Source organism: Mobula birostris, chromosome 1 (assembly GCF_030028105.1).
Source record: "Mobula birostris isolate sMobBir1 chromosome 1, sMobBir1.hap1, whole genome shotgun sequence".
Taxonomy (NCBI): Eukaryota; Metazoa; Chordata; class Chondrichthyes; order Myliobatiformes; family Myliobatidae; genus Mobula; species Mobula birostris.
In genome coordinates this window covers 203,727,683-203,742,320 of record NC_092370.1, presented here as the reverse complement: position 1 = coordinate 203,742,320, position 14,638 = coordinate 203,727,683, and the positions used below count along the sequence as shown (strand labels likewise).

The following is a 14,638-nucleotide window of genomic DNA, read 5'->3' as shown; positions in this document are numbered from 1 at the left end:
TGAAGAGTGTTTTTAGTTTTGGGTGGCTGGGCTCTTATCACATTAGGAATATGGGTTTGCTGGATTATGCAGTGCGTCCCACTGTAGCTTTTTCAGTAAACTCACTGTGGTTTTTCCCAATAACTTTAGATGATTTTAGGTTGCATCATTTAATGAAGTCCAAGGATCTTGATACGCCTGGGAGTCTGTTGGTTCATCAACATGTTAAGGGAAATTATTGTAATATGTTAACCATTTTTATTGATGGATCAAAAGATAATTTAACTGGGAATGTTGGTGTGGCTGTTTTTGTGCCTGAATTACACGTAACAATAAAGAAACTTCCAACTAACCATTTATCAGTATTTACAGCAAAATTGGTTGCCATCATTTTGGGCTTACAGTGAGTGGAGGAAATTTGTCCCTGCAAAGGTGTATTTTGTTCAGATTCTTTTTCGGATTTGACTAGTCTTAACGCAGGTCATTCTAGCAGTAGGTCAGATTTACTGCTGGAAGCTTTTCAAAAGTTATTTCATATTCAAAGGATTGGCTTATATGTCTTCCTCTTACAGGTCCCTGCACATAAAGGTGTTGAGGGGAATGAGTGGGTTGATTGTTTGGCCAAAAAAAAGCTGTTAAAAGTTTATCTGTGGATATAGACCTTCCCCTTAGCAAATCAGAAGCTAAGGGGTTGATGGGGCTAAGAATTTGGGGATTACGGCAAGACCTGTGGGATAATGGGCATTAGGGGAGACACCTTTACAGAATACATAAAACTTCTGGATTGATGGGAGAAGGGGGTAAAATAATAAGGGAAGGAATTATATTGACTCGACTTAGAATCGGACACACTATGCCTTATACCTTGTTGGAACACACTCGGGGTGTATAGGTTTTGTCATCATTATGAAACAGTTGAACACATTCTTTTACAATGTAAAGCATACAAGTTGTAATAAAGCAAATGCAAGCTGCACGTCTATCTCCAGGGATTGATAGCTTTCTTTTAAAAACCTTACTAATTTATGGAAGTGACTTTAATTTAATTCACAATATTATCTTTCATTACTTACAATCTATAGGGCTTTTTGGGGTAATTTAGTTTTCATTTGATAAAGAACTAGTAGGGGTTTTATTTCCCAACTCTACATCACACTCCAGTCCAGTTGGTGGCAGTAATGCACCTTTAAGCTGGACTGCCAACCGCCATTAAAAGCCAGAGGAAGAAGATTAGTTTAATTTAATGTTATTAAAACTGCTATAACAGTACAGACTAGTTTCAGCTGAACACCATCTACACCTAAAGTCATAAAGTCATAAACCTGTCTTACAAGATTCAGCAGTTAAATACCTGTTCAAGAAAAATACTAAAAATATAGCTTTTTCAATGATTTACTGTAGCCATATTCTATCATTCTTTGTATGACAACACTGATGTATTTACATGCCAAAGAGTATTCACCTTCATTAATCCAAGGGCATTTTGAGAAATATTTGCAAACTTCATTTCCAAAGTTTCCTGTACAAAACAAAAATCAATTTACAAGAACAATCTGTGGAAACATGCAAAAAGTAGAATGTTCTTGAACGCTTAAAGGTAATTAATTATAATTAATTGATTAAGTAAAGTTTAGTAAATGCTTAAATTATTCATCCAATCCATTAATGTCTAATTGTGGAATTTAATTCAGCATATAAAAAAAGGGATTAATTGAACAATAGTTTGTCTAAACTAAAAAAAAGTTGTAGAATGTACTTTGTAGCTGACAATTTTATTGTGGTACAAATTCTGACAATACAATCATGTCAAACCATAGAAGTTCCTTTTTGGCACCTTGTACCTTGTACAGGTTTTGTCATCATAGGCTCATAATTATAATGGAATTGGCTGACTTTTTTCCTTTACCTGCATAAATCATTGATGATTGTGTTTGCCAATGTTGTTTGTGATTAACATAGAGAGGAATTTAAAGAACAGGCTTAGATGAAGGAAGATGGACATCTCTGGGAGGAGCTGTATGATTAATGCCAAAGCAGACCTCTACTCATTAATTAAGTCTAATAAAAGTATTCTAATAAGTTTTCCAATGCACTGTAGAATGTTGCCAAAGTGACCACAAATTAACACTGTGAGCTATTTTAAGTATTCATTCTTGATGCTCTTGGCAAGGCCAGAATTCCCAATAATTGTCTCAGCTTTGTGTCTCAATTTAGGCAATTTCAAAGAGCAGTTTAGAGCCAAACGTATGGCAGGTCTGTAATCAGATCCAAACCTGACCATGTAAAGGTAGCTGACTTCTTTCCCTGAAGTAAAAAAGTGAACCAGATAGGTGTTTAATGACATTCCAGTAATTTCATACTTATCATTATAGATGAGATTTTAAATTCCAGAATGAATTAGTTTAGAATCACTGCACATACCCGGCAGGAATTGACTCTGCAATATGTGTAATGTACACTAATTTGCCAGCAACAATTTATCCCCATATCCTTTGGTCAGACCTGAAAATGGGCCTTCAAATCCAAAAGTATGGGTACCTATGCTTTGGATATTTACCTAGTATTGCCTCAGTAAATTGGGAAGGAGAGGATGTAAATTGCAGGACACACTCTGACATATACCAAAAACCTTGTAACCCCACCCCATTTTTACTCTCTGTGCTGAATGGCATGACAAATGCATGTAAAGACAATGAAAATGCAGATTAGGCCATTTGGCCCATCGAGTCTGCTCTGCCATTTCATCATGACTGAACCAATTTTCCTCTCAGCCACAATCTCCTGTCTTTACCCTGTATCCCTTTATGCCCTGACCAATCAAGAATCTGTCAGCCTCTGCCTTAAATATGAACAACCCAGTCTACATGCCTGCCTGTGGCAAAGAATTCCACAGATTCACCACTCTCTGGCTAGAGAACTTAGTCCTCATCTCCATTCTAAAAGGACATCCCTCTATTCTGAGGCTGTGTCCTTGTCTTAAACTCTCCCACCAGAGGAAACATCCTCTCTCCATCCATTCTATCAAGGCCCTTCACCATTTGAAAGCTTTCAGTGAGGACACTTCTCATTCCTCTGAGCCATCAACCGCTCTTCATATGGCAAGTCATTCAATCCTGGAATCATCTTCATGAACCTCCTCTGAACCCTCTCCAGTTTCAGCACATCCTTCTAAGTTAAGAGGCCCAAACCTGCTCACAATACTTCAAGTGAGGCAGCGCCAGTGTTTTATAAAGTTATTATATCCTGGCTTTTATATTCTAGTCCTCTTGAAATGAATGCTAACATTGCATTTGGCTTCCTCACCACAGACTAAACCTGCAAATTAACCTTCAGGGAATCCTGAACAAGGACTCTCAAGTCCCTTTGCACCTCAATTTTTTGTATTTTCTCTCCATTTAGAAAACAGTCAACTGTTTCATTTCTTCGACCAAAGTGCACGGCCACACACTTCCTGACACTGTATTCCATCTGCGATTTCTTTGTCCATTCTCCTAATCTGTCCAAATCCTTCTGTAGCCTCTCTATTTCCTCCAAACTACCTGCCCCTCCATCTACCTTCATATCATTTGCAAACTTTGCAACAAAGCCATCAATTCCATCATCCAAATTATTGGCATACAATGCAAAAAGAATCTATCCCAACCCAGACCCCTGTAGAACCCCACTAGCCACCAGCAGCCAACCAGAAAAAAGTTCCCTTTATTCTGACACTTTGCCAATCAGCCACTGCTTAATCCATGCTAGAATCTTTCCTGTAATACCATGAGCTTGTAGTTTGTTAAGCACCCTTATGTGTGGTACCTTGTCAAATGTCATCTGAAAATTGAAGTTCACAACATCAACTGATTCTCATTTGTCTATCCAGCTTGTTATTTCTTCAAAGAATTCCAATAGATTTGTCAGGCAAGATTTTCCGTTGAGGAAACCATGCTAACTATGGCCTATTTCATCATGTGCCTCCAAGTACCCTGAGAATTCATCCTTAATAATCAACTCCAACATCTTTCCAACCACTGAGGTCAGACTAACTGGCCTATAGTTTCCTTCCTTCTGCCTTTCTCACTTCTTGAAAAGTAGTGTGACATTTGCAATGTTCTAGTCTTTCTGAATCATTCCAGAATCTAGTGATTCTTGAAAGATAACTCACTAATGCCTCCACAATCTCTTCGCCCACCTCTTTCAGAACCCTGGGGTGTACACCATTTGGTCCAGGTGACTTACCTACCTTCAGACCATTCAGTTTCCCAAGAACCTTCTTCCTAGTAGTGGCAGCTTCACACACTTCTGACCCCTGACATTCTGTTACTTCCACCATACTGCGAGTGTCTTCCACAGTGAATAGTGAAGCAAAATACTTATTCAGTTCATCCACTATTTCCTTGTTTACCTCCCCCCCCCCATACTACCTCTCCAGCATCGTTTCCGATATCCACTCTTGCTTCTCTTTTACATTTTACTAATCTGAAGTAACGTTTGGTATCCCCTTTAATATTATTGGCTAGCTTACTTTTGTATTCCTTCTTTGCCTTCTTGGTGACTTTTTTAGTTGCCTTCTGTTGGTTTTTAATGGCTTCCAAATCCTCCAACTTCCCATTAATTTTTGCTCTATTATATGCCCTCTCTTTGGATTTTATGTTGGCTTTGACTTCTCTTATTAGCCATGGTTGTGTCATCTTTCCTTTAGAAAACTTCTTTTTTGAGATGTATATATCCTGTGGCTTCTGAGTTGCTTCCAGAAATTCCAGCCATTGCTGCTTGGCTGTCATCCCTGCCAGTGTTCTTTTCTGATCAATTCCGGCCAACTCCTCCCTCATGCCTCTGTAATTCCTTTTACTCCACTGTAATACTGATACATCTGACTTTTGCTTCTCCTCAAATTTCAGGGTGAATTTATGACATTATGATCACCTGGGTTGTGTAAGAGTTCTTTTACCTTAAGCTTTCTAATCAATTGTTCTTTGCGCAGCGCCCAGTCCAGAATAACTACTCCTCTAGTGGGCTCAACCACGAGCGGCTCTAAAAAGCCATCTCGTAGGCACTCTAGAAATTCCCCCTCCTGTAATCCAGCACCATCCTGATTTTCCCCAATCTACCTGCATACTGACATCCCCCACAACTATTGTAACATTGCCCTTTTGGCATGCACTTTTTATCTCCCATTGTAATTTGTAGGCAATATCCTTAATACCTTTTGGGGTTTTGTATGCAACTCCAATCAGGGTCGTTTTACCCTTACAGTTCCTTAGCTCAACCCACAACGATTCAACACCTTCTGACCCAATGTCACCTCTTTCTAATGATTTGATTTCACTTTTTAACCAACAGAGCGACTCCGCCCCCCCTCTGCCTTCCTGCCCTTCCTTTTGATACAACATGTATCCTTCAACACTACCTCCCAGAAATAATTTCCTTTCAGCCGTGATTCGCTGATGCTACAGTATCATACCTGCCAATCTGCAAATGTGCTGCAAGTTCATCTACCTTATTCAGTACACTGCACACATACAACACGGTCAGTCCTGTCTTCACCCTTTTCGATTTTGTTCACCTTTTACATTGCAACTCATCCTTGTTGACTGTAATTTTGTCCCTATCAACAGCCTCTTGACTCTGTCTGTACAGTACCTCATCTCCTGCACTATTATCTTTCTGTCCTACGATACTTATCACATTGAAATGTACGCTGCTCAAGATACTAGTCACATCATGCTCAACTTTTTGTCTGAGTTCTTACCAGAATCTGCCTCCACTAACTGTTCTGGCACTCTGGTTCTTATCCCCCTGCAACCTGCAACTCCAAGTTAAACCCTATTTCCCCCATTCAATTGAGTTTCTGGTCAATTGTGAATAATCATACATCGTGTACAATCTGCTGCCTTACAGAGCTTCCAGGAAGAAGAAAACAATAAAATGCAATTTAAACTCTATGCTGGATCCCTGTGTCCATCCCTCTCGCTGATGATCAACACCGGTGTACCTCAGGGGTGTGTGCTTAGCCCACTGCTCTACTCTCTGTATACATATGACTGTGTAGCTAGGCTTAGCTCAAATACCATCTATAAATTTGCAGATGATACAACCATTGCTGGTAGAATCTCAGGTGGTGACGAGAGGGCGTACAGGAGTGAGAAATGCCAACAAGTGGAATGGTGCTGCAGCAACAACCTGGCACTCAATGTCAGTAAGACGAAAGAGCTGATTGTGGACTTCAGGAAGGGTAAGACGAAGGAACACATACCAATCCTCATAGAGGGATCAGAAGTGGAGAGAGTGAGCAGTTTCAAGTTCCTAGGTGTCAAGATCTCTGAGGATCTAACCTGGTCCCAACATATCGATGTAGTTATAAAGAAGGCAAGACAGCGGCTATACTTTATTAGGAGTTTGAAGAGATTTGGCATGTCAACAAATACACTCAAGAACTTCTATAGTTGTACCGTGGAGAGCATTCTGACAGGCTGCATCACTGTCTGGTATTGGGGGGGGCGGGGGGCTACTGCACAGGACTGAAAGAAGCTGCAGAGGGTTGTAAATCTAGTCAGCTCCATCTTGGGTACAAGCCAACAAAGTGCCCAAGACACCTTTAGGGAGCGGTGTCTCAGAAAGGCAGTGTCCATTATTAAGGATCTCCAGTACCCAGGGCATGCCTTTTTTTCACTTACCACCAGGTAGGAGGTACAGAAGCCTGAAGGCACACACTCAGCGATTCAGGAACAGCTTCTTCCCCTCTGCCATCCAATTCCTAAATGGACATTGAACCCTTGGACACTACCTCACTTTTTTAAAATTTCCAGTATTTCTGTTTTTTTGCATGTTTTTTAAATCTATTCAATATATGTATACTGTAATTGATTGATTGATTTATTTTTTTATTTCATTTATTATTATTTTTTATTATTATTACTTTTTTTCTACATTATGTATTGCATTGATCTGCTGCTGCTAAGTTAACAAATTTCACGTCACATGCTGGTGATAATAAACCTGATTACCACTTAAATGATTCCTGAGATTAGGCAGGCAGAAAATACCTTAATTAGTGAGGGCTTGAGTTCTACGGTAATGAATCAAGAACTCAGACTCCATCAATCAAACTATGACATACCAATTCCTATTAAATGTTACATTTCTCCAGTGTACTTTATCAAATTTATACAATGCTATACCAAATTATCTGGCACTGGTATGCTCACTCCATTGAAGAACTGGTTTGAACTAAAGACTTGTTGATGCCTTGGAATCAAATCACCTGTGGTAAATAAAATGCAAAAGTAATTATTAAATTTATATTAAGTATATTCAACACCCTATTTCAGTGGATGCCTGAAGTCACACGGAATAGTGCAAATAATCACAGTAGTCAATGCTTAACTGTAAGGTGAAACTGGTTAAGAAGTCCAATTTCCAGTCATGTGTTGATATATTAATTGAACTCTAGATGCACTCAGTCCATGTATTCTTAATAATCAGAATTAGGGTAAAATGCAACCAATATGACTTGCGTTCAATCCAAGCATGCAATTCAAGAATGTAGTACAATTACACCTTGAGCCTTAAACTGGCAGGTATTGTACATACACTAACAACAGGATAATGTATTTATCTTGTATAGTATAATGCATCTGTGATATCATATTGAAGTTCTACGGCCTACCATGACAGATCAACTAGTCAATTATCTATGATTAAAGAATGAAAATTGAACAGGTGACATGGAACCCAAAGTTTCATTTGGAAAGTACCATATTCTAACTTTAGTTTCATATCCTTTTGTAAATTCTTATACAAATAATTACAAAGAAAAAAAATTAATTACGCACTTTTACTGTAAATTCAAACAGAATTGAAGTTGGTCAGGAATACATATATATTATAGAATTATAGAAAGGGAAGGTATAACATAACATACGAACACTATACAGATGTAGGAAATAGAAGCAAGAGTTGCCTTTCAGCATCTTGTGTCTGTGTTAACATTCAATTCGATCTTACTTCTGTACAATTTCCTGTGTTAGCTCCATATCCCTTGGTTCCCTCCATGTCTAATGCTCCCTATGCATTGAACCTGAGCTCCAGTCCTTTTAGGTCAGGAATTTCAAACAATCACTGTGGTCTGTGTTTAGGTATTTATTTGATTCTCAGCCCTGAATTGCCCACCCCTTAACTTTCTATTTTTATCCCTTGTTCTTGACACCATAGCTGAGAGGAACATTATCTTTACATTTACCCTGCAAAGCCCCTTGAGAATTTTATAGGATTCAATTAAATTGCCTCTAATTCATCTAAATTCAAGAACACATTGATCAAGTCTACTTAATGGCTCCTCAAATTACAAACCCTCTGTTCCAGGAATCATTCTGGGGAACTTTCACTGCATTGCTTCTCCCGTGACTTAGTCTTCCGGGAGATGAAGCTGGAATTTGGTTAATTGGTTTTCTGTTATTTGTGTGTAAATTTCAAGCCAGCTTTTGCAATATTCTTCTTAAATTTCTAGCAGAATACGGAGATCTATTGTGAAGCATATTCTAGGAAATAAAACCATCTTGGCTGATCTGTCAGTATCCTTGGTTACTGCCAGCAGAAAAAAATTTCTGTATTTTACATATAATTTTAACGTGATTGTTTCGCACTTTCTTTGCTCTGACCGGAATGATATTCAGATGAAAACTTGCCATTTGTTTTGTGGTGACATTTCAAATTGTTTGTTTTCTAATGAGTGAGGAATAATGCTTCATAGCTAAGGCACAGCAATTTATCATAATTAGAAGTGAATGCAAAAATCTCATATTCATTCTTACTTTTAAACTATAAAGACAAATTGTGCAGGTGCTGGAAATCCAGAGAAACACATACAAAATGCTGGAGGTCAGGCAGCATCCTTGGGAAAAAAATAAACATCCGACGTTTTGGGCCAAGACCCTTCACTACAATTGGAAAGGAGGGGGGGAAGAAGCCAGAATAAGAAGGTAGGGGGAGGGGAAGAAGTTCAGGCTAGAAAGTGATCAGTGAAGCCAGGTGGGTGGATAAAGCAAGAAGTATGAAGTTAGAAAAATCATTGAATATGAGGTGCAGCTCCTCATTCCTGAGAGTAGCTTCACCATGGCAGTAGAGGAGGGCAGTGACTGACATGCCGGAATAGGAATGGGATAGAAATTAAAATGGTAGACCACCAGGAAATCATGCTTTTTGCAGGTGGAGCAAATGTGTTTGACAAAGTGGTCCCTAATCTACATTGGGTCTCACTAATGTTGCAAAGCAATTCCCAAACAGTCCTTCCAGTTAATGCAAGAATCCACTTCCAAATTTGTTGGGATCATTTACTGTATCTGGTGCTCCCGATCTGCATAGACGAGATGCAATGTAGATTGGGTTCACTTTGTCATGCAGCATCTGCAAAAAGCAGGACTTCCTGGTGGCCAAACATTGTAATTCCAACCCTAATTTCCATTCTGACATGTCAGTCCATGGCTTCCTCTATCACCATGATGAGGCTACTCTCAGACTGGAGGAGCAACACATATTCCATCTGGGTGGTCTCCAACCTGATGGAATGAACATTGATTTCTCCAACTTCTGGTAATATTTTCTCTTCCCCCATCTCTCTTCTTCTATTCTCCATTCTGGCTCATCTCTTACCCCTTCTCTTTTCCTCACCTGCCTATCGCCTCTCCCTGGTTTCCCTCCTCCTTCCCTTTCTCCCATGGTCCACTCTCTCCTATGAGATTCCTTCTTTTCCAGTCCTTTACCTTTTCCACCTATCACTTCCAGGCTTCTTACTTCACCCCCCTATCCCCCACCACCCGGCTTCACCAATCACCTTCTAGCTTGTACCTCTTTCCCTCCCCTGACCTCCTTATCCCGGCTTTCCAGTCCAGATGAAAGCCCTCAGCCTGAAACACTGACTGTTTAATTCATTTCAGTGGCTACTGCCTGACTTGCTCAGTTCCTCCCGCATCTTGTATGTGTTGCTCTTACTTTTCAACTCCCATTTTCCCACTCCTTACCTGCACATTTTACAATTTAAAAGCTATTTAATTTTACAGTCCATTGAAATTTAAATTTAAAGGAAGTCTTAAGACAATTGATTTTTTAAATTATTGAAATTACATTTTAAATTTTAAATACAAAATCTATTGAAATGTGAAATTCATTGAGATCTTAAGATTATTGAAATTTTAAATTAAAGCTTACGGTTACTGCTGGATTGATGGTGTTATTCACAGAGAAATGGATGTTACATTGTGGTTTCACTAGGGAAGAATTTCTTTAGCCAGTGGTGGTGAATCTGTGAAATTTATTGCCACAGACGATTGTGAAGGCCAACTCATTTCAGTATATTTAAAGCGGAGGTTGATCGATTCTTGATTAGTAAGGGTGTCAAAGGTTACAAGGAGAAGGCAGGATAATGTGGTTGAGAGGGATAATAAATCAGCCATGATTGAATAGTAGAGCTGAATCGAATGACTGAGTGGCCTAATTCTGTTTGTATGTCTTATTATTTATTTCAATGAGATGATTGTCAGGTACAAAATTAATGTAGGCCTATTAACCCTCAAATCATATGACAAGAGTGCAGGTTGTACTTATGGACGCTGCATTCTGCAGAAATATTTTGCATTCTGGCTGGATTCTGAGCCATACTCCTTTGAAACTGTGAGTAGTGCTTTATATTGTCTGCAGAAGCCAGAAGGCAATGTGTAGCAGAACATACAGTCCCCTCACCCCTCTGCCCATTATGATCTGGTGAGTTAAGAAGGCATCATACACTGCTGTCATAGGCTTCTCAATACATGTTCGACAAAGTTGGGAAAAGTCCATGCAAGAATAAGTTTACCACAAGTGTAAACTGCACTTGAAGTGTAAAAAGAAGCTGAATGAGGCTCAGGAGTTGTAGGTTAGCCATATGTGTAATAGCTCGTGGACAAAATAACAAATCAAAATAAAGACCACTGCATTTCTTTTCCTGGAAAAGTAGTTAGCAGAAGGAGTTACTTTAACCCAATGAAATTTTCAAAAGAATTATTTCACAGATTTATTCATGCTGTGAGAAAAAGGCTTTGATAATTTTACTGATATGATAATTCAAATCTACTCTGAATGAATGTAGTGTGACTCTTAAAGTTTTTTGAATACTCACCCAGTGTTTTTCTTATCAGATAGAGCTGATCAACATCTGACTTTCCTGGCCACAAGGGGGCTCCACATAATAATTCTGCAAAAAGACACCCTATTGCCCAAATATCCACTGGAGGACCATACTGAGTGTCTCCAACTAACAGTTCAGGAGCACGGTACCACCGGGTAGCAACATAATCAGTATAGTAATCTGCTGGACCAGCTACAAAATAAACAAAGATTAAATATTGCAAATGTTTTGTAAAAACACAACATCAGACTACAAAATCCTCAATGGCCTTTTAACGGGATGTGATAGGTTATTTTTAAGAACAACTTAGTGGCTTAGAATCATTAATATCTCCCCAAAATGCATTATAATAATTTTTTTTAACTTTTAAAGTGCAGTTAGCAAAATAAGTAAACACAATTACAATTTTTGAACAGTTAATTTGCAGAAATGACTTTGACAAGTGCCACTTGTTAAGCTCACACCTGACAATCAGTAAGAAACTCAGATTTATTTTTAAAGAATAACTCGAAGGTCAGTTTTCCAATCACACCTCATCCTAGATTACAGAATTAAATTTCTGAATGTACTTTAAATCTTAATCTGTTGCCTTAGAGACAAACAAAGATTTATCAATTATCATGAGAGTTTTCCAAATTCTAAAGAGCTAGGGAGTACACTACTCTTCTGAAGTATGATTCATTTTGTTAAAAAACACTATAGCATTATTTAAAATACTCAATGCAAAATTTACAAGGATCTTTGTGTGATATTAATTATTACCACTATATAACTAAATAGTGTAGCTTTGAAAGTAGACAGTGAGTTTCTTTAAAGAAGTTTTGATTTTGTTTTTCTTTCTTCCACCTAGACTTTTCAAACACTAAATCCAGCATGTAAGATATTAGATTTGTTTCCAGTATTGATTTTCCTCTGACAGTAAACTTCTCACCAACTCATTTGAAAATATTTATGCAATATTTTGACTAGTGAATTTGGTATATTATTGGCAAAACAGTCAACAGTCCACTTTAGCACCTACATGTAAATAAAAATGAATTTCAAAAATAATCTAGACATCTAAGAGATTGAAATTTTTGTTAATTTACGTCAACAATAACAGCTGGTTATTTCACAAGGATAAAATTAAAGCATTTCATAAGAGCAACAGAGTGTCTGGACCACTTTAGTTAAGCTCAAAGACCAGAGAAACTAAATCATTAGATATTTTCTCTTTAATAATATCACACATTCACATATTTCAGCAAAGTGACCATTATATTTTCATCTAGGCAAACTGAGAGTATACCATCACCTGTTTTGCAAATGTTAAAAAAGCAATGGGTAACAAGAGTCAAATCATTTGCCATCTCGTTGACAGTGACGATTTCCTTCCCTCCCCCCAACACCCCCTCTATGATTATGCTTTTATTTGTCCAAGCCCTAAGTTATGGCATTCCCATCCAAAACCTCTCCATAATGATTTGACCAAATTGTTTCTCAAGTGATTGACAGTAAGTTTCATCAGATAATATTTCTGGAGGCCCTTAGGATATTTTTAACGCTTCAAGAACACTAGAAAAACAAAGCTACTGTTGTCACTGTAATCAACTTGCAACTAGATGTGAAATATACCAAATAAATTGTTATCCTCGATTTTACACACAAAGTACAACTAGTTACCAAGTTTCATGATTTTTCTTCACATAAACTTAATTTTCATTACAAGTATAAATTGGCATTTGGCCTAGTAATAAATACTTCTTTCTTTAAAAAACTTTTACTTACTCAAAATCCTGGCAAAACCAAAATCACAAAGCTTAATGACGTGATCTTTTGTAATTAAGATATTTTCTGGCTTAACATCCCTATGTATGCACTGCAAAAATAAATAAATAACCAAATAAAGAATCTATGCAAATACATTAATCTCAGTAATACATCAAGATATTAAACTGTAATTCCTTGATACCATTTTATGACTTTAATTGGTGTTCTTATGGCAATACCATTATTGTGACCAATCATTAATTATACCCTGATAACATTGTTAAAATCCAAATGATGATAAAGGATTTCACCAAATGAAAAATTTGAGTTAAACTAACAGAATACAACACTGATAGGTTTCATTAATAAGTTTTTATTATTATTGCCTTAATAAATTTTCCTAAAAGACTAAACTTTCTCATTTTATTGTACATTATTACATTTTGAGTGACATTTCTCTCTTTTAATAAAAGACATTAAATTCTTTAGTAAAATATAGCCAGATATATAAACTTATGAATTATTTTTATATATCCAAACTTCGCACCACCATAAATAATTAGAATTTATGCAACATCAAAATGTTGCAAAATGACCAAACATGCTTCACTGGACTATTGTTATTCATAAGTTAAATCCCACAATGGTGGGAAAGACCTTGGGAGGATTGTTAAAAAAAAATGACAATTTATAATCAAATTGTTGTCTGATCAGATACCGGTTTTGGTCAGCACTTCTAGAGGTGATGGACAAGCAAGAATTGGTACAAGCTTGTAGTTTGAGCTGAGATTTCAATGGCCCCAGTTCTACTGAGAGTAAAATTATGAGGGGGAGCCAGGAGCTGCAAGTTTGCAAGTCACAAAGGGATGAATGGAGATTTGAGCAGAAGCTAAGTTGGGTCGCTGGTGAAAGATAGAAATGACAGTCTTAGGGAAAAGCAGGTGGAATTTTCTGCTCATCCTATTCTGGATATCAGACAGTCTGGTAAGTTGGAAACACAGGGGATCATGAAAAGTAGTTATCAGCAGACATATGGATTAGATACACAGTAAAATTCTGCATGCTTGGGACTGTGGTTGCTATATTATTCTCATTAATACTCCCACCCAATTTTAACTCATTTTTAAAAGGATATTACTTGGAATAATATATCTCCCAGCAAAAAATGTAAATTTCAAGAGAGCTTGGAAAATGTGGGAAACAGGACCCCAGTGAGCCAGTGTCAAACCTTCGGGATTTCAGAGTTGTTGAATAGCAGGTTATTTTAATTTTACTTTGGTAGTTCATGGATGTTCCAGAAAGCAGCACATTGATGAAAGGAACGAGGGTGGGAGAAAGAACATGTATTTGGAACACCAGAGAAATGACCATTATAAGTCATGAAACAGCACTTAGAATAGAACACCTGGGTAATGTGGCTATTATTGTTGTACATTGATTCCACGTGCTATCAGTTTAATCAAAATAAAATCAACGTATTTTAACTTATTTTAATATTTTGATTTGGTCTAATTGAATACAGTAGGATCTTTTCAAACATTTATTCAGTTGAAGAACTTGAATCCATTTAAAAGCTTTCAACAATGTTAAAGTGAATGAGTACTGCAAAAGTACCTCAGAATACCACTACAGGAGGGAAAATAGAAGATTTAACATTAACAACAGGGAGTGTGAGAACTCACATTATGCTTATGGCAAAAGTTGACAGCCTGAAGTGTTTGACAAGTGATTCTCTTCACCAAGTGATCAGGTACCCTAAGAAAGTAA

General features: G+C 37.5%; 1 protein-coding gene across 2 annotated transcripts in view; it reads right to left on the bottom strand.

Moving 5' to 3' along the window:
• The window catches only part of cdkl1 (cyclin dependent kinase like 1 (CDC2 related kinase)), a 64,078-nt gene that overhangs the window by 11,690 nt on the left and 37,750 nt on the right, over positions 1-14,638 (bottom strand). The window contains exons 3-7 of one of the 2 annotated variants that reach the window (XM_072269318.1): positions 14,554-14,626; positions 12,890-12,980; positions 11,114-11,314; positions 7,143-7,225; positions 1,442-1,498 (exon numbers count right to left, since the gene is read on the bottom strand). In XM_072269318.1, coding sequence (XP_072125419.1) covers positions 1,442-1,498; positions 7,143-7,225; positions 11,114-11,314; positions 12,890-12,980; positions 14,554-14,626 — 505 coding nt within the window. The remainder of the gene's footprint in view (positions 1-1,441; positions 1,499-7,142; positions 7,226-11,113; positions 11,315-12,889; positions 12,981-14,553; positions 14,627-14,638) is intronic. The other variant, XM_072269326.1, reaches the window with a different exon arrangement.